Source organism: Mustela putorius, unplaced genomic scaffold (genome assembly GCF_011764305.1).
Source record: "Mustela putorius furo isolate JIRA1106 unplaced genomic scaffold, ASM1176430v1.1 tig00003976_pilon_pilon_pilon, whole genome shotgun sequence".
NCBI classification, from domain to species: Eukaryota; Metazoa; Chordata; class Mammalia; order Carnivora; family Mustelidae; genus Mustela; species Mustela putorius.
This window is the reverse complement of record NW_025422118.1, coordinates 481,067-499,813: the sequence shown is the minus strand read 5'-3', so window position 1 is coordinate 499,813 and position 18,747 is coordinate 481,067. Positions and strand designations below refer to the sequence as shown.

At 35.4% G+C, this 18,747-nt stretch overlaps 1 protein-coding gene across 4 annotated transcripts in view; it reads left to right on the top strand.

The window, feature by feature from the left end:
* HOOK3 (hook microtubule tethering protein 3) overlaps positions 1-11,768 on the top strand; it is a 108,924-nt gene extending 97,156 nt beyond the window's left edge. For 2 of the 4 annotated variants that reach the window (XM_045070957.1, XM_045070956.1), the window contains one exon: positions 2,389-11,768. In XM_045070957.1, the coding sequence (XP_044926892.1) occupies positions 2,389-2,529 (141 nt within the window). In that variant the 3' untranslated portion in view covers positions 2,530-11,768. Of the gene's footprint in view, positions 1-97; positions 248-1,070; positions 1,929-2,388 lie in introns of those variants that run through there. The other 2 variants (XR_006604080.1, XM_045070958.1) reach the window with 2 other exon arrangements.
* The last annotated feature ends 6,979 nt before the right edge of the window (positions 11,769-18,747 follow it).

The following is an 18,747-nucleotide window of genomic DNA, read 5'->3' as shown; positions in this document are numbered from 1 at the left end:
TGAGAACCATTTTATTTTAGGAGAAGGGAACTTTAATAATACTAAAACACAGATGCAGTAGCATTTGTTTTATGGGACTTTTCCATTGTCTTCACAGGAGTGGAACTTACAAGAGGATGGTTTATCTCATAGGGTTTGCAAAATGTTCATGGTGTTAAAACCTGAACAACTAGAGGTTTTGGAATTGAATTTTCCAACACAAAAAAAGTGTTAAAAATATTACAAGGGAAAAATAAATGCCTATCAATATTCTGGGCTTCAGTGATATTTTTCTGGATGTGAATAGCTGTGAATTTTGAAGAGTGCTGTACTTTTTTTTCAATATTTTTGTCCTAGACTTGTCTTTTTGCATTTTCTTCCCAGTAAGACCACTTCTGCCTTGTCAAAATGTTAGTTGCCTAAGACAAGAAATTGAGCCAGATTTTTTTTTCATCTCCCCTTTCCCTATTGTTATGTTGTAGTTGTTTCTGTGTTACAATTGTAACTGATACTATGTCTTAAAGGATAATGTCCCAGGTCTCCTAATAATGGTATTTTATCTTAAATTCATCTAATTTCATGACATGTCGACATTTTATGTTGTTTTAACCACAAGGCAAAAATATTTCAAATTTTACTACAATCCTAAAAAACAAAGGAAATCAAATTGGGCTTAGAATATTATTTTGATTAACAAATACAGATTTCTTAAAAATGAAAAATTACAGAATAAGGGAAAACTAAGGAAGTTCTCTGAAAACTAGTTCTGACTCCACCTTTTCTGTTTCCTCTTTCAAACCTTCAAAGGTCAGTTGATCCTTATTGGTCATTTCATAGTTTTGATTGATTTGTATGACTTAACATATTGTGGTTATAAAGCGAATTTACTTATTCTGTGACATGGTATTAAAACATAGTCCTACTCTTCAGCTCTCAGGGAGTAAAGGAGTAACTTCTAATAGCCTCACACAGGTTGTGTTCCAGAAAGATAGCCAGTAACAGCTTACACATACATTCAGAAAGTTCTGCATCACAGGCTACTGAATGGAAAGGAGGTGACAAGCACCTGGAAAAGGCATTAAGTATCTCAGGGAATGACCCAGTCATGACTACCAAGGTCTTAAAGGTGTGTGAAGAATTGAAATAAATTGCTTGGAATGTGAAAGTAAAAAAAGGTAATATATTTTAAATAAAAAAGAATTGGTAATATATGTAGCCACTTTAATACATTTAAGGATTACCAATAGATATTTGCCATTTTCTTCAGATTCTTAAATGCTTTGATTTTAAATTGAGTAAAAAACATGTTCTGGATTTTCTCATTGGGAAAATGGAGAAATGTTGTTTATTTAGGTATATGTGATAGACCGAAATTCTGTAAAAGATGCAAAGCCATGACTAGTGTTTTCTCTAGAAGCTAACAAGTGTTATGAAGATTGATGTTTAGTGTTCTGTCTTCTGTGCTAATCTGTCCAGTTCACTCTAGGAAAGCCCTAGGACTTTTCACATAGGTTGGTTTGGATTAGGTCCTGCTCTCCTTTTGGCTCTCAGTTGCTTATTTCTTCCTTTCTTCCTTGTTGCAGTGTCCACTTCTTTTCATCAGTTTACTGGTAGCCAATGACTGGTGGGAATAGTCACTCTCTATTCTTAATGGTTCCCTGGTCAGGGTTCTTTACTGGCTTATTAAATTAGTATCCAGACCATTTTTTCCCTGATTTCCTCACAGATGAACAATTTTAAAAGGCCACTCCCAGAGGTTTCCTCCCTCCTGTTAAGGTGCTCTGGGTCCAGCAATTGTATATCCTCTCCCTTCTAAGCTAGTAGGCCATCCTCCAGTCTACAGAAAAGACCCCCTGCTCTCTTGGGCCCTCTGTTGTGGGCTGTCAGGAATTTTTCTTAATTTGCTTGGGAATACAAGCCTGCCTGAAGTGAAGAAAAACACCCTGGTGGTATGTATTATATCTAGCTGTGGCTTTCCTCCTTAAGAAACAATATGTGCATTTGTGTTTTCCACTCAAAATAAGGCGTGTGATTTCCACAACCTCATGTGAATCAACTGCTACCAATCAATCGTCCTATCTGTTCCTGGGAAATTACTTTCTACATTTGATTTTAAAAGGAAGTGTGATTGAATGTGGTCAATATACTCCAAAATTGTGTCTCTTTTATCTGGGTTTTGGTTATCGTAAATTCAAAAAATTAAACCTTAATTTTTCCAAGAGAAGATTTGTATCTAATTGTTAGAACTAAAATGTCTCTATAAGATTTTTAATCTGTAATGAACAGAATTAACATTCCTAATTGTGCCTTATGATGCAATGAGACAAATTCTGCATGATTTTTTCTTTTTTGGTGAGAGTATGTTGCACTTTTTTTTGTTGATTACTTTTTTTCCCCTATGTTGTGTAGGGAATGACCCTGCATAAAAAGGCGGCTGAAGATAGACTTGCTAGTACAGGTTCAGGGCAGTCATTTCTGGCTCGGCAAAGACAAGCAACCAGCACAAGAAGATCTTATCCCGGCCATGTTCAACCAGCCACAGCAAGGTAGACAAGTCTTGCCATCAGAATAAAAAAAAAAACGCCCTGCATTCAAAGCATACTTCTGTTACATATGATGACATTTCAGGAAATTCAGCCAGCTTATTTTTTGTTTCTTTTATGTTGATATTTAGTTGTTTCTCATTTGAGGACTTTCTCTCCTGTGTCTATATTTTAGTTTCTTGGTTCTTTATTTTGTAGTCCTTTCGGTTCCTTTTAATGTGCCAAAAATTTTTAAATGCCCAATTAAAAGTGTTGTATAATAGTGTAGTACTTTTCTTTGTATGAAAACGTCCTCTCCCCAATTGTGTAGGCTTTGTAATGAATTAGATTTTCTGCCAATAATTGATATACAATTTATATTCTTTATTGTGCCTCTGTGTTACCATGCTTTATAAGAATGTCTTTGTTTAAAGGGAATTAATCTTTTTATGATGTATTAATCTGTGTTTTCAATTGTTTTCCAAATGCACTTCAAATAACTTGCATATTTACTATATAAAATGGTTGGCAAGTGCACTTTTTGCAAAGACATAAATACATTGGCAGAGGTGCTAATCAGATGTTACCTAAGGCACCTGATAGATTTATTTCGAGGGAAAAAATGAGTTTTCCACATTGTTTTATAGGAAATTAAATTTGTCCGAAGATTTGGAAACTATTTTTAAAACATACATAAAATTTCATTATTTCTTGCTATCTTGTTTGCTGACAGAAAATAAATGCAGTGGTTAGATTATTTGGTGGGAAATTACAGAAGAAAAAAAAATCAGGCAGTGCATTAATTTTTTTCTTGTTCTGGAATATCCTAGTAACTGAACATCAAATTCTAGCAATGTGGCTGACATAGTTTCAGTTGCCCTCCACATCTGAAAGATTTATTTTTCATGTACTTACAAGTAATAGGTAGCCTTACCTTTTGAACAATTTCCTTGTTGACTTGCACTTCAGTTTACTTATTCTTTAATATAAACCCTTCAATTTCTCAGTAATTCCTAAACCTAACATGCTACTATCAGTCGTTAAGATCAGTAAGTGACTTCTTGTATGTGATATTATGACAGGTCTCTTAACATTTTTTTTCTTAATTCTGTGTACTAGTCCAAGACTTTCTCTTGGGTATTTGGTTGCCTCAGAGTTCTTAGATTTGTTGACAGATTGTAAACCATGTTTATTTACATTGTTGAATGACTGTCAAGTAATAATGATTGGAAAGTACTTTGTAGAAGGTGCTATGTAAATGTGAAATACCATTCATTTGAAAATGAAATGCCTATGCCTGACTTCCATAGTGACCTAAGAATTTGGTCCCAAATTATATTTATGCTCCCCTCTAGCCTTTTTCTTGCATCATAGCCAATTTTTTTTAAGCAAAAAATTCCTGAAATTAGGTTAATTGTTTGGTTAATTGGTTTTTGGTTTTAGATAGGCCCTCTAATAAGATTTCATTTCATGTACTTGCTATTTGGAAGTTCAGGTTTCATTTAGTCCTGTATAATAAATACAAACAAATAACACTAAATCAAGCTACATGTAATTAAGAATTTTCAGAAACTATATTCAGGTGTTTGGCTTTAAATTCTTACTTTTTTTTTTTTTATAAGAAAATTGATCTAAAAATTGGTAGTGTTTTCATTTGTCCTCAGAAAGTGTACTTGAAGAAAGGTATTAAGAGTATAGACAAAAATGACTCCATGCATTGTGATGATTTTTTTTTACATTAAGTACAAAAGTCTGAGCATGGTGTGAATGCTTCTGCCTGATAAGACAGTAAAGCAGGAAGAATTTGTAATAATGGAGAGAACCACATGAGTAGAATGCATTGTGGGGTTTCAGGAGGCTAAGCACACCTCATCAAAATAGTTTTAACAATAAAAGATTAAAAACTTCTTAAGATGATTCCTGCCCCTGCCCCCATATTTCACAAATAGCGTAAGGATTTAGCTGTTTTAAAGAAAGACTAACACTAACCTTTGTAACATTAAAATTATTGGGGAATTATACTACCTGCAGAATAAGATAGATGAAAATAAAAGAGCTATTCATTAAATGGGTTATATCCTATGAGATGAGAGGTTTTAATTTTAATTCTCTATTTACTGCCCCAGTCCTGGTTTTCTACCTACCGACCTACTCTGATATATTTCTCCAAATGGGAAGAAAAGATGCCAGGCTTTTGGAAGCGAGTTTTACTTCTGAGTTTCTATGGCATCTGGCGCACGCTGTTATTTGGTGTTTCCATTCATAACTTTCACTCTCCTTTACCTTTATAGTTTAGTATGTTACTTTCATTACATAGAAGAACTTTTATGTCTAAACATTCTGGTGCTTTTTTAAAAAGCAGGAATAAAACTTAGCTGTAGAAGTGACAGCCCTGTTTTCCTTGCCCAGCTTTGGACAGGATGTATAAGTTGCTATTTCTCCAGTAGGGATTAATCATTTCTCAGGAGGTTTGTGATGATGCATGCACGGTCTGTCTGGAAGTTGAAAGCCATTGGATGCTTTATCTAGATATGAGCCATACTGTGCTGTATTTTTACAAACTCCTTGTATATGGTAGCTTCATGAAGCCACAGTTTGCTCGGACAGTGGAGCTAACCCTGGCCTCAGCAGTGGAGTAAGTACAGTGTTACTGCATTATGTGGGGGTAACCCATCCTGGCAGTGTTGGACTCTTATCAGCAAAAAGCTTATTTTCTCTATTCCTTCTAACCAGGGTAAGAAAATACAAAGTAAATAACTAAGAATAAAAGAATAGCATGTGTGTTCTGCAGTGTGTATTTACAAAGTTTGTAATTAAAAAATCTAACAAATATCATAGTTTACCACGTAGAAAAAGAGAATAAATAATACAACTGTATATATCTTAAAAGAGCTCAAAAATTCAATCGTACCTTTTTATCATTTGTCTAATTATTTGATAATAACCAAGAAAAAGAAGTCCCTAAATAAAGGACCCATGTTCCAAAATTGATTAAGATTGAATTTATTTGTTTGATAGCCCTAGCCTGGTAAAATTGGCTTGGTGGGATGTGAGATGATTAGATTATAATAGTATAATTTTGTTGAGGTTTTATTGTTTTGTTTATATAGTAAAAGCTCAGTTGTATAAAATTGAGCTTGATGTTCTCCAGTCAGAAACACTGGCCTTTCTATCTTATTAGATAGAAAATCCACACTGTGCAGATAGATCAGCAGTAAGTGATTGTTCAGCGAAAGATGAGTTAAGCTGAAGAAAAGATTATTTTATTAGCTACTTTATACATCTCCTTTTCATAACAACTTTATTTTTGTTAGCTAATGATAAATATTTTTTAGCATCTCTTGCTCTCAGACAAGCATTCATCTTTTCAAGATAATACCATGTTAAAAATTTGAAAGTCTCAATCCCAGGATGAGAAGTGTCTTAAAAATCTAAACATTTAAAATTATCTTAACTCTCTGCACTCAATTTCCAGTTGTCTAGATCTCAGACTTATCCAGTCCAGCTGGAACATGTGAGATTATCTGAAAAAGCATCCACAGCCCACAGCTTGTGTAAGCCTAGCTAGTTCACAGCCCTGCGAGTAAGAACGACCATGATCCTAAAATGGGAGCAAAGTGCTTGTTGTCTTGCTTTTTGCTAATTACAGAATAACATTAAGACAAAATGCTTTTTGTTATCTATTCATTAAACTATGGAAGGAAACTTTGACTTCTTACCTTGTATTATGAAGGGATTCTCATCAAGTTGATGTAGCATTATACTTCTTCAAAGTCAAGCCTGTGTGATAGATACCCTGAAGTAGATGAAGGAGGTTCTTAAACAGAAGAAACGGGGTATCATAGTCTTTGAAAATTACTGTAGTGTGCTTTTTATTTTCTTTTTTTATAAGTTAAAAGGGTTTCCATTCAATAATGATAATCTCTTTTTCTATAATCCCCAATGGTCAAAACAGCAGCTTATTTTGGTAGTTGTACAACCCAGTTTCATTTAGAAAGCAGTTTCAGAGCTTATTCTTTGTAACTATAATGATTTTAATATTTTATATCATGAAGTTTTTATATGAGGAAGGCGATTCTCAATGTATCTGTCATCCAATTTTTTACTTTACCTATAAAGCATATTTAAATAATAATTGGTGTATGTTCCTTTTATTGAAAATTTTGAAAATGTCTTATTGTCCAGTTTAAGCACAATAGTTTTATTCTAAAGTATTGTAGTAAGAGCTGTTCATTTCTCAGAAACCCAAAAAAAAAAAAAAATTTGCTACTAACACAGCTAATTTCTGCCCTTCCCCACTCCCCCAAATCACGGAAGTATTAATATTTAGCTTCCATTTTATAAAATGAAGGGCCGTACAAATGTCATGACATCCATTTAAATCATTGATTATGTTCTTGGGAAGAATGAATGTATTGATTATGATAGTCTTTTATCAATCCAGTCCAACTTAATATGCTTTATCTATGAATATAAAAACTTATGAAATTTATTTAATGTTATCTTCAACTATACTTGGACTCTTCACAGTACACTTAAATTGAAAAAGAGAAGAGGATATTAGTTTATTTGAGAAACAAGAGACCTGAACCTAATTATGGCAAGTATATGGCTTTTGACAGTTGTAGGGAGTCTATACATGTTTCTTAACAATTATATATCAACAGTTATGTGATGTCTCTCCATTATTTTTCTATTTTCCAGTAATATTCTGTTAGATGGGTTTGTATGCTGTATTTATAAGTGAACATAAAAATCTGAGAAAGTAACAGAAGGCTATTAAGGCATTCTAATTTCTAGGAATGGATTATCGTGATAAGAAATGGCCTGATTATAAACAAATATCCAGGCGGATGGAAGTACTAATACAATTAAAAATAACACTGTCTTAACAAATGTTCCTAAAGTGATAGTTTACATAAAACCTTCTGACTTTCTTAACATGACTATTAAAGAGGAGTAGACAAAAATATAATTTATTTTTTAATTGTCCTTCCCTTCAGTGAGCATTAACTGGGCATACCATATTCACTATACGTTTAGCAGTGGAGGGGAAAGCATCTATATTAATTTTGAAACTGTTACCCATTTCTAAATCTAAAATAGTGACTTGAAGCCATTAAGGATACTATGAATTGATAAGATGAGAAGAAATCTGTGGTAGCTGAAAATTGCTACCAACTTCTCTAGATCTGCTGCTTTATCTAATTTATAAACCATAGGCTCAATTTTGTGTTCCTCCCTAATTAGACATAATAGGCCCACACAAAATTTTGTTTAAATTGAAGGCAAGAGTAGAGATTTTTAAAAATATATTCAAGTAAGTCTTTATGTACCTGATAAATTACCCCTAGGCATTCTTGACGAATTAGAGTCTTGAAGATGAAATCATCAAAAAAAGTCCATAGCCGCAAACTTTCAGGCCTGGAGGACTATCACAGATCCTGAATTGTATCGACACAGAGCTTAAAGGAAGAATTAACTACCATGACCAGAGTAATCTCAAAGTGAGAAAAGGGAAACTACCAAAGCATGTGTGGCTTTAATGTATGTGGGGGACTTCTGAGCAGGTGTTACCACTTAAGAGATCTCAAAGTTGACAAAGGAAAAGTTAGCAATTATATTGCTAAAATTAATAAAAGGGACTCATGTTTATTCTTGGTGTATTTGTCAACCTATGGGCAGTGATTACTGTACATACATTCTATAGTGTGTTTATGTCACTGTTAGAGATGAGTGTCCTAATATTTAATGGTACATTTAATCATTTATGTATTATTTATACTTTACTGCAAGACTCACAGCACTTTACTAATGTTAGATAATTATTTTTCTTCTACTTTTCTGTGGCATTTTCGACTTTTACACTAGGGTTTTTTTTCTTAATTCGGAGCACTCACTAAGAAGAAGGTAAAAGATCGCCCAAAGAAATGGGCTCTGTACTCTTCCTGAAATGTCTAACTTCCTCCCTAATTAGACACTTTTGAAAATCTAAGTCTAGAGATCTATTTGAAGCTGGATGGCGGCTACTAGGCACCAATTACATTTTATATTTCTCATTAATAAGACTCTTATAAGGCAATACTCATGAAGCCAAGTTCTCTTAAATGCCAACACACTTGAAACTTTCTGTTTCCTAAAGCTGCGTTAATAAAAAGTGAACAGTCTTCTAGTTAATCAGAGCATGTTCTTACCTTTGCTTTGCCTCTCTCCTAAAATACAAACCTATCAGTTGCCCTTCAGTTTTTTTCATAGTTTCTTCATCATTGCCTAGACCCAAAGACAGGAGAAAGCAAGCCAGGTTCCAGGAGCTCTTAAGTCAGAGCATCTGGGAAACGGTGGGGCTTAGCTGATGGGAAAAGGCAGACACTACAGATGGCAGAATGCTATGGAAATATTCTTCATCTGCTGTAACAGGTGTGCTTAACGAACTTGGCTATTCTTAAGTTCAAATCTAGCAAAGTTTTCAGCTTGTTCTATTGAGAGATGTCTTTAAGAGTCAGGATTCTTCCATTTGTAACTTAAATGTGTTAATATTCAAATCATAGTCCAGAAGTGACTGAAATATTTGTTGTTGGGTAAAAATTGACACGTGATTATTGCCAAAGAATAGGGAGATGCACTTACAAGAACATTCTCTTCGAGTTTTGTTTTGTGCTTTTACATGAGAGAAATGCTTTTATAGTGTGAAAGATTTCTGTAGTATTTTCTTCTACATTACCCCCGTTCTACTGATGTTCTTTGCTTAAGCAAGTCACTTAGAAGAGAGTAACACAAATATAGAAGTCTAGACCCTGACCTTTGAGGGAAGATTTGCTTTTGTCCCCCCAAAGTCTAAAGTTAAAAATGAAATATGCTCACACGCACACAGACAAAATATAATGTTTGAATATCTGCTAAGTGTTGAATGGTAAGTTCCCTTCTTAATGTCTTTATCATCTAGTGGCTTTTTGCTAATTTAGGTAAGAGTAGATTCTAGACCTACATTGTCCAGTTTGTTAGCCACTAGCCACATGGTGATTTAAATTAAAATTAAATTAAACTGGTTCTTCAGTCTTCTAGCCACATTTCAAGTGCTTAGTGCCACACATGGTTAGTGGTTACCATATTAGCATAAATTCAGAACATTTTCATCATGGCAGAAAATGCTTTTTTACGCCCAAAGAGGAAATAAAGACAAAATGAAAGTATTCAATTAACTTATGATAATTCCTAGATTTTACTGCCATAGTTGAACAGAGGTGTTTTTCTTATAAAAATTAATACCAGCCCTTTTTAAAGACATTGGAAAAACCAAAACCCCATTCTTTGAAACTAGTTTTCAATATATTTTTAAATAGTCTCAGCACTTTACTTTTCAAGTGATATTATTAAATCATTTCATAAATCATAACTTAGTATCTTTCAGCTTTTCTCCCCATTTTTGTGGTCTTTTCAAATCGATGATACATAGTTTCTAACACATGTAGAGCAGAAACCAGTGAATTCTTATTTACAAATAAAAATTGTTAAACATTTATTCTTCTCTTCTGTTATTTTTAAATATATATAGATCTAATGAAGTGGCAAAGCTTTTCTGTTTCTATCTCTTTTTAAACATTTCTCCCTAATATCACATTTGATTATCTACCCCCTTAGGCACATCATGATCCAAGTTATTTCTTTGGTTTTTCTTCATGGTTTCTTGCTCTTAATGACTTGGACTATGAATCAAGTTCAGTTTCATGTATAAAGCAAACAATTTTATTCTAGTGACTTAATGAAACATTTTTAGTATTATTTTACTTCTTAACATAACGAAAAGGATGTATATGGCTGCATCTTTGAATTTTTGTAATGAAAATAAGGGACTAACCATAATTCTTTTGAGTGAGTCAGCTTGGTGCTTAGTTAAAACTGTTCTGTTAGAAAGTCATGATGCTTTCCTCTTCGTTTTTGAATGTTTGAAATCAGGCAACAGACTCAGTCCAGTAGTGTCAAATTCTAAGCAAATTATGAAATTCTTATTGTTCAAGTACAGATGGATAAATGGTGTGATTTGAGGGTTGGCTGGTTGGTTGGTTTCTTGTTGGCCTAACTTAATGTGTGTACTACAGAGACTCGTGTTAGTTGAGGGAAATTTTCATTATGCTTGAAATAAATAGTATTTTAGTATAAATAAAGGAAATGACTGTACACAAATGCCAATCAATTATTTGAGGACTTTTAACTTTTTTTAATAGTAGCCTTTTGTTTTTTAGTAGCCTTAGTTATTTAAAATTTAGTTGCACTAAAATGTCATTGCTGTCACTAACTTCGCTGTGTGCCAGTTACGTGTAATTCAGTATGCTTTGCACTTAGAAGAATAATTTCTAGGTTATATTGTTTTGCAGTTTTCATGTTTTGACAGTTGCCCCACCATTTATCACACCCTATATTCGGTTGTGTAATGAATGGTAAAATTCAAACATATCTAATAATTTAATAATTTGCCTTATTTTGACTAATTCAAAGATTTGAGGATAGAAAAAGGCTTTTTTTTCCTATAGTATTTTTTAAACTTTTCAGATGAGCTGAAAAACACCTTAGTACATTGGAGTTGGAGTTGTATTGATTACAGTCCCAGCTCTAAAGCCTTATTCTCATGTCTTAAGTATTATCGATTATTCTATGAATTGTTGTTAGTTTCCTATTTGGCATCATAGTTATTTACCTTGGAGTTTAGCTTTTGCAAAAAGGGTATTCCTAGGTATATTCTTATTTCAAATTTATAATTTGACGACTTCATTCTCTGTCACTGTAATCCAAAAATGAAATCCACATAGAACTCTAAATTTCTTAATTCACAGATGGAATCAATGCAGATATAGCATATTGTACATAACCGCATCCAAGGATTTTTCCACGTGTTTAACAAATCAGTGGGTTTTCTCACTGTTTTCTTGAGGTGAATGTCTCATTAGCCTCAGTAAGAAATTTTCAGTAAAATCACAACATAAAGTCCAATAAACCACCAGAAGACAGATTTTTAATTTTTTCAAAATCTTCTATTGTATTTCCTTGTGATATCACTTATTCATTTTAATTTTATGACTGCCAACTTGTTATGGTATTAATTATATGTATATGTTTATATGTATGCATATAATATATGTATATGTATATGAAGAATAAAGTTAAGATTTGGTCAAACTATATTTTCCCATTCAAGTACAAAAATGTTTTCAAGGCTGCAAAAAGTGTACAGTTGTTAAACAAGTTGTAAATAAAGACTTGTATAAAAATTCAGTGTATTTTTTTTTCCTTTCTCTTAAACCATGACAAACACATATTTATTAATTGTCTAATAGTATTCATCCACTTGCCTTTGGCACTTGCCATAGTGTTCTATCAATTTAAAGATTATGCCACTGATTTATTACAAATCAGGAACATCCCTTGAGATTTTTTTCAGTACCTGGTGTAGATTGTGTTTTGATTTAGGCTGGTACTCAGTAGTTGTAAGCTGATCGTCCAGAGTTCTTAAGGAATAAAAGTTAAACATGACTTCTCCCCTCTTAGAGTTACCCTGTGAACTGTCAGTCTTACCACAGACAATACACCAGGAAACACTGGAAGAGTAACTGTATTCTTCAACAAAGAAAAACATTATTGTTGGAGCATCCTGTTTAGGTGATGAGAGCCACTTTTCCTGCCTTGTACACCCTTAAAACTTACCCCTTTTCCCCACCTCCACCCTAAACATTACTGAAATATGACATCTGTAGTGTCAGGTAAAGTCACAATAGCAGTGTAGAAATTGATTACATTAAGATACTCCTCTAAGTAATTTGAAAGTGAAGTTAGCACACCAAGATAAGAAGAAAATCGCTATGTAGTCAAAATAGTGCCCATTTTACCATCAAATAAATAATAACTTTCTTCACTCATTACCATGGTGATACCATATTCAGCATTTATTGAGTGTCTCTTCTGGGTATGTAATACTGAAGCAAAGGAGAAAGGTAGGTTGAATCACAAAAATCGAGCAATGGTTTTGCCTTCAAAGATTTGGTCAAATGAAGCACAACACGGAAAAGTTCCCAAATAGAACTGTCACTCAGGAGAAAGCTTCCCGGTTTGCCTAAAGTACATTTATGTACTATTCAGGATATTGCTGCATCACAAACCACTCCAAACCTTAATGGCTTTAAACATTATACTATCTCCCGCATCTGAAGACAACTGGGCTTCTCTCATTAAGGACCCTTAGGATAGAGTCATCTGAAGGCTTTCTCTCGGACATCTGATACCTAGACGGATACAAACACCTGGGGGATACCAGGTGACCACACACAGCCTCCCGACATGACTCATTCAGACACTCAGAATGGAGTCTCAGGCTAGGCGAACTCATTATACACACAGCTAGCCTCCTCAGAGTGAGTTCTGAGACACCCACGTGAAAGCTTCAGAGCTTGTTGGGACCTAACCCTGAAAGCTACACAGCATCACTTTTATTTGTCAGATTTGTCACAGACTAGAGACAGTTCAAGGGGCTGACCAAATACTCAATTTTCTCAGTGGAGGAACGACCATGTTACTACAGCTGCTGCTGTTCTGCACTCAAGCAGAAGGAAGACTTCCCTATGAAAATCCTACTTCTGAAGCCAAAACTCCCTGTTTGCTCATCCCGGTGCCAAGCACAATCACAATGGTGCAGATCAATCAGGTACATATCAGTCTGAGCAAAACCCGAGGTAGGTATATAGACCAGTAAGTTTAAAGCCACAAATACACTCATACTTCTTTTATCTAATTGCATATGAAATGCACTGAAAGTTTTTATACTTTGAGTTAATTTCTAGGACTATGTTTAAAGGAAATTGCTGAGAATATAAACATCTATGTGTCTATATTCCTAGCCAAAGTCCTCTGAATAATAGATGCCTTCTAAAAGCCATGTTTCCAGGGGCGCCTGGGTGGCTCAGTGGGTTAAAGCCTCTGCTTTTGGCTCAGGTCATGGTCCCAGGGTCCTGGGATAGAGCCCCATATCGGGCTCTGCTCAGCGGGGAGCCTGCTTCCTCCTCTCTCTCTGCCTGCCTCTCTGCCTCCTTGTGATCTCTGTCTGTCAAATAAATAAATTAAATATTTTAAATAAATAAAAAAATAAAAGACTTGTTTCCAGAGATACCCACCCCTTGAAATTTCAGTTTTTCCCCTTTAAGGAACCATTCCCAGTAATAATATGCTGGTATTTCTCATATCTTCTCTCTTTATTAATGAATTGTTAGTTTTAAATAATACTTTTAAGTGCAGTTTGATAATTTTTGACATATAGACACTAGTGAGGAATCCATTACAGTAATCAAAATGAACATATCTGTCACCCCAAAAAGTGTTTAGTGCCCTTGGTCATCCTTCCAGGTCCTCCTAGGTCCCCTGTACCCGACCCCATCCTTAGACAACAATTTACCTGCTTTCTGTCACTATGGATTATTTTGCATAGTTCATAATTCTATATAAATGGAATCCTATGAGATGTACTCATTTTTTCCTGGCTTTTATTCAGCATAATTTGAAACATCTTTATATTGTGTGTATCTGTAATTCATCCTTCTTTAATACTCAATAGTATTTCATTGTGTGAGTATTTCATAACTTTTTATTCATTCACCTGCTGGTGGACATTTGAGTAGCTGACAGTTTGGGACTATTTAAAATAAAGCTGTTACAAATGTTTCTTCACAAGCCTCTGTGTGGACATGTGCTTTCATTTCTCTTTTGTAAACGCCTAGAGTGGAATGATTGGGTCATACAGTAGATATGTACTAAATTTTTAAAACTACCAAACGGGGGGCACCTGGACAGCTCAGATGGTTGACCATCTGCCTTCGGCTCAGATCATGATCTCCAGGTCCTGGAATGGAGCCCCATGACAGGCTCCCAGCTAGAGGGGAGTCTGCTTCTCCCTGTCCTTGTGCTCGCTCACTCTCAAATAAATTTTTTAAATGTTAAAAAAAAATAATAAAACTATCAAACTGTACTAAAAAGGAGTTGTGTATTTTACATTTCCATTCACAGTGAATGAGAGATCCAGTTCCTCTAAATCTTTGCCAATACTTGGGTCTTTTTTTTTTTTAATATTTTATTTATTTATTTGAGAGACAGAGATCACAAGGAGGCAGAGAGGCAGACAGAGAGAGGAGGAAGCAGGCTCCCTGCTGAGCAGAGAGCCTGATGCGGGGCTCGATCCCAAGACCCTGGGATCACGACCTGAGCCGAAGGCAGAGGCTTTAAACCACTGAGCCACCCAGGTGCCCCGGGTCTTTTTGATTCTAGTCTCATCCCAGTGGGTCTTAGTAGTAGCTCATTGTGGGTTGTTGTTTCTTTAATAGTCTTTTATGCTTTGTTTTAATTTTTGCCATTCTAATAAGTATATAATAGTATTTCATGGTGTTAATTTGTATTTTCCTACAACCTCATAAAAACTATTTCATTTTCTTATTTTCCATACATCTTTTTAGATAAAATGTTCAAATTTCTTTCCAAGGTTCTATTGTTTTCTTATTAAATTGCTTAAAAATTCTTCATATATTCTAGATTTAAGTCCTTTATGGGATAATTGATGTGTAAGTATTTTCTCCCAGCCTGTTACTGGGTTTTTCATTCTCTTAGCAGTATCTTTCAAAGCTCAAAATTTCTTATTTTCAAGAAGTATAATTCTATCAATTTTTTTCTTTAATGTATTGTCTTTGGTGTGTAAGAAATCCTTATCTAACCTAAAGTTATGAAGATTCTCTCCTGTGATTTTTGGAAGTTTCATAATTTTGGATACTACATGTTATGTTTAATAACCATTTTAACTTAATTGTTGTATACACCACAAGTGCGATGTATGGATTTAAGTTCCCTCTCTTTGGAAGGGGTGCAGAAGCATATAGAACTGCTCAGGACCATTTGTTGCAAAGACTATCATTTCTCTACCGAGTTGCATTTTACACATTTGTTAGAAATCAATAGCCTAAATATATGTGAGTTTTATTTCTGGATTTCTATTGCTACATTCATCTCTAGCTTGATACCAGTAATATCCTGTCCTGATCACTGTAGATTTATAAGAAGTGTTAAAGTCCCATAGTATAAGCTCTCCATCTTTTTTCTTTTACAGAGTTGATTTGGCTACTTAGGTCCTTTTCATTACCTGCCAAATGAATTTTAGAATCAGCTCATTAATTTCTACAAAACAAAGCCTACTGGGATTTTGACTGATTGTATTGAATGTATAGATCAGTTTGGGAGAAATGACATCTTTATATTGAGTTTTTTATCCATTTACTTAGCTCTTTCTCTCACCAGTGTTTTGTACTTTTAGTGTACAGGTCTTTGATAACTTTTGTCAGATTTATCCTAAATATTTCTCAATTTTTGATGCTGCTACAAAGGGTATTGTTTTATAATTTTGATTTCCAGTTGTTCCATGCTAACATGTAGAGATACATTTGCCCAAATTTGGGCTTACTTAATTTCCTCTCTCTCTCTCATTTTGTTTTGGTTTGGTTTGATTTGGTTTGGTGTTTATTTCATTGATTTCTGTTCTGATCTTTATTATTACCTTTCTTCAATTTACTTTGGTTTTTCATTTGCTCTTTTGTCTAGTTTCTCAAGGTAGAATCTGAGGTTATTTGTTTGAAACCTTTCTTGTTTCCTAATACAGGCCTTTAGTATTAAAAATGTCATTATCACTACTACTTTAACTGCATCCTACAATTTTTATATACTATGGTTGCACATTCATCCAGTTCAGAATATTTTCTGATGTTAATTTTTATTTCAGCTTTGACCTATGGGTTATTTTAAAATGTGTTAGTTTCCAAATATTTGGGGTTTTCCAAGAATCTTTCTGTTAGTGATTTCTAACTTAATTCCATCATGGTTAGAGAAAATGGTTTGTATGACATGAGTTTTTTGGGACTTGTTTTATGACCTAGAATAATGTCTAGGATGAGTATTAAGGATGTGTATTCTGCTGCTGTTGGTGGAATGTTCTAGAAATGTTGATTAGATGAAGATAGTTGAGAGTGTTCTTCAGGTCTTCTATAGCATTACTGATTTTTAGGTTTACTTTTGCATGAGTTTTTGAGAGAAAAATGTTGAAATCCTACTATAATTATGCTAAGTCTCCATGGTTCTATCAGTTTTTGCTTTATCATTTTGAAGCTCTTTTTTTTTTTTAAGATTTTATTTATTTATCAGAGAGAGAGGGGGGCAGAGAGAGCGAGCACAGGCAGACAGAATGACAGGCAGAGGCAGAGGGAGAAGCAGGCTCCCCGCTGAGCAAGGAGCCCGATGCGGGACTCGATCCCAGGATGCTGGGATCATGACCTGAGCCGAAGGCAGCTGCTTAACCAACTAAGCCACCCAGGCATCCCATTTTGAAGCTCTTTTAAGGAAAATAAACGCTTGGGATTGTTATGTTGTTTTTAATTAACCAACCCCTTTGTTCATTATGAAATAATCCTCTTCATCTACTAATTATCTGTGATCTCAAATTTACTTTGTTTTTTTTTTTTTTTTAAGATTTTATTTATTCATTTTGACAGAGATCACAAGTAGGCAGAGAGGCAGGCAGGGGGGTGGGGAAGCAGCCTCCCTGCTGAGCCCCATGCTGGGCTCAATCCGAGGACTCTGGGATCATGACCTAAACCAAAGGCAGAGGCTTTAACCCACTGAGCCACCCAGGTGCCCCTACTTTGTTATTATTATAGATACTGTATGTATATACATATATATATGTAATAATATTGATGTATTATTACTTTCTCTTAATTAGTGTTAATATTATATGTCTTTCTGGAACACTTAAGTGGCTCAGTCAGTTAAGCATCTGCCTATGGCTCAAGTCATGATCCCAACGTCCTGGGATTGGGCCCCACATTGGTCTCCTTGCCCAGTAGGGAGTCTGCCTCTCCTTTTTTTTTTTTTTTTTAAGATTTTATTTATTTATTTGACAGAGAGAGAGAGAGAGATCACAAGTAGGCAGAGAGGCAGGCAGAGAGAGGGGGAAGCAGGCTCCCCGCTGAGCAGAGAGCCTGAGGCAGGGCTCAATCCCAAGACCTTAAGATCATGACCTGAGCCAAAGCAGAGGCTTAACCCACTGAGCCACCCAGGCGCCCCTCTGCCTCTCCTCCCTATGCCCCACCGCCATGCTTTCTCTCTCTCTCAAATAAATAAATCATATCTTTTAAAAATATATATCTTGGAGAACATGGGTGGCTCAGTTAAGTGTCTGCCTTCAGCTCAGATCATGATGCCAGGGCCCTGGGATTCAGCCCTGCATCAGGCTCCCTGCTCAACTGGAGCCTCTTTCTCTACCTGTCTCCCCTGCCCGTGCTCTCTTGCTCTCTCTTTCTGCCTGAAATAAATAAAGTCTTAAAAAATAGATAGACTGGGGCGCCTGGGTAGCTCAGTGGGTTAAGCCGCTGCCTTCGGCTCAGGTCATGATCTCAGAGTCCTGGGATCGAGCCCCGCATCGGGCTCTCTGCTCAGCGGGGTGCCTGCTTCCTCCTCTCTCTCTCTGCCTGCCTCTCTGCCTGCTTGTGATCTCTGTCAAATAAATAAATAAAATCTTAAAAAAAAAAATAGACTGGGCGCCTGGGTGGCTCAGTGGATTAAGTCGCTGCCTTCAGCTCAGGTCATGATCTCAGGGTCCTGGGATCAAGTCCCACATCGGGCTCTCTGCTCAGCAGGGGGCCTGCTTCCCTTCCTCTCTCTGCCTACTTGTAATCTCTGTCTGCCAAATAAATAAATAAAATCTTAAAATAAAATAGATAGACTGATTGATCGATATCTTGAGGGAGGAGCAAGATGGCAGAGGAGTAGGAGACCTATGAATTTTGTCTGGTCCCCGGAATTCAGCTAGATAGTTATCAAACCATTCTGAACACCTACAAACTCAACAGGAGATCGAAGAGAAGAATTGCAGCAATTTTATGAACAGAAAAAGTGGCTGCTTTCTGGAAGGTAGGACATGCAGAGAAGTGAATCCCAGGCAATATTTGGGAAGATAGACCATGGGGGGAAGGAGCCTCTATCAGCTGGCTCCCCGTGAGTGAGAGAGCAGCAAAGTACAAAATCAGAACATTTTCCCCCTTTCTTTTCCAGCTGGTTTTGGGCTTCTGCATTTGTTTATGACCTAATCAATACAGACATTAGTAAGATGTCAGACCTAGAATTCAGGATGATGATTATAAAGGTGCTAGCTGGGCTTCAAAAAAGTGTAGAAGAT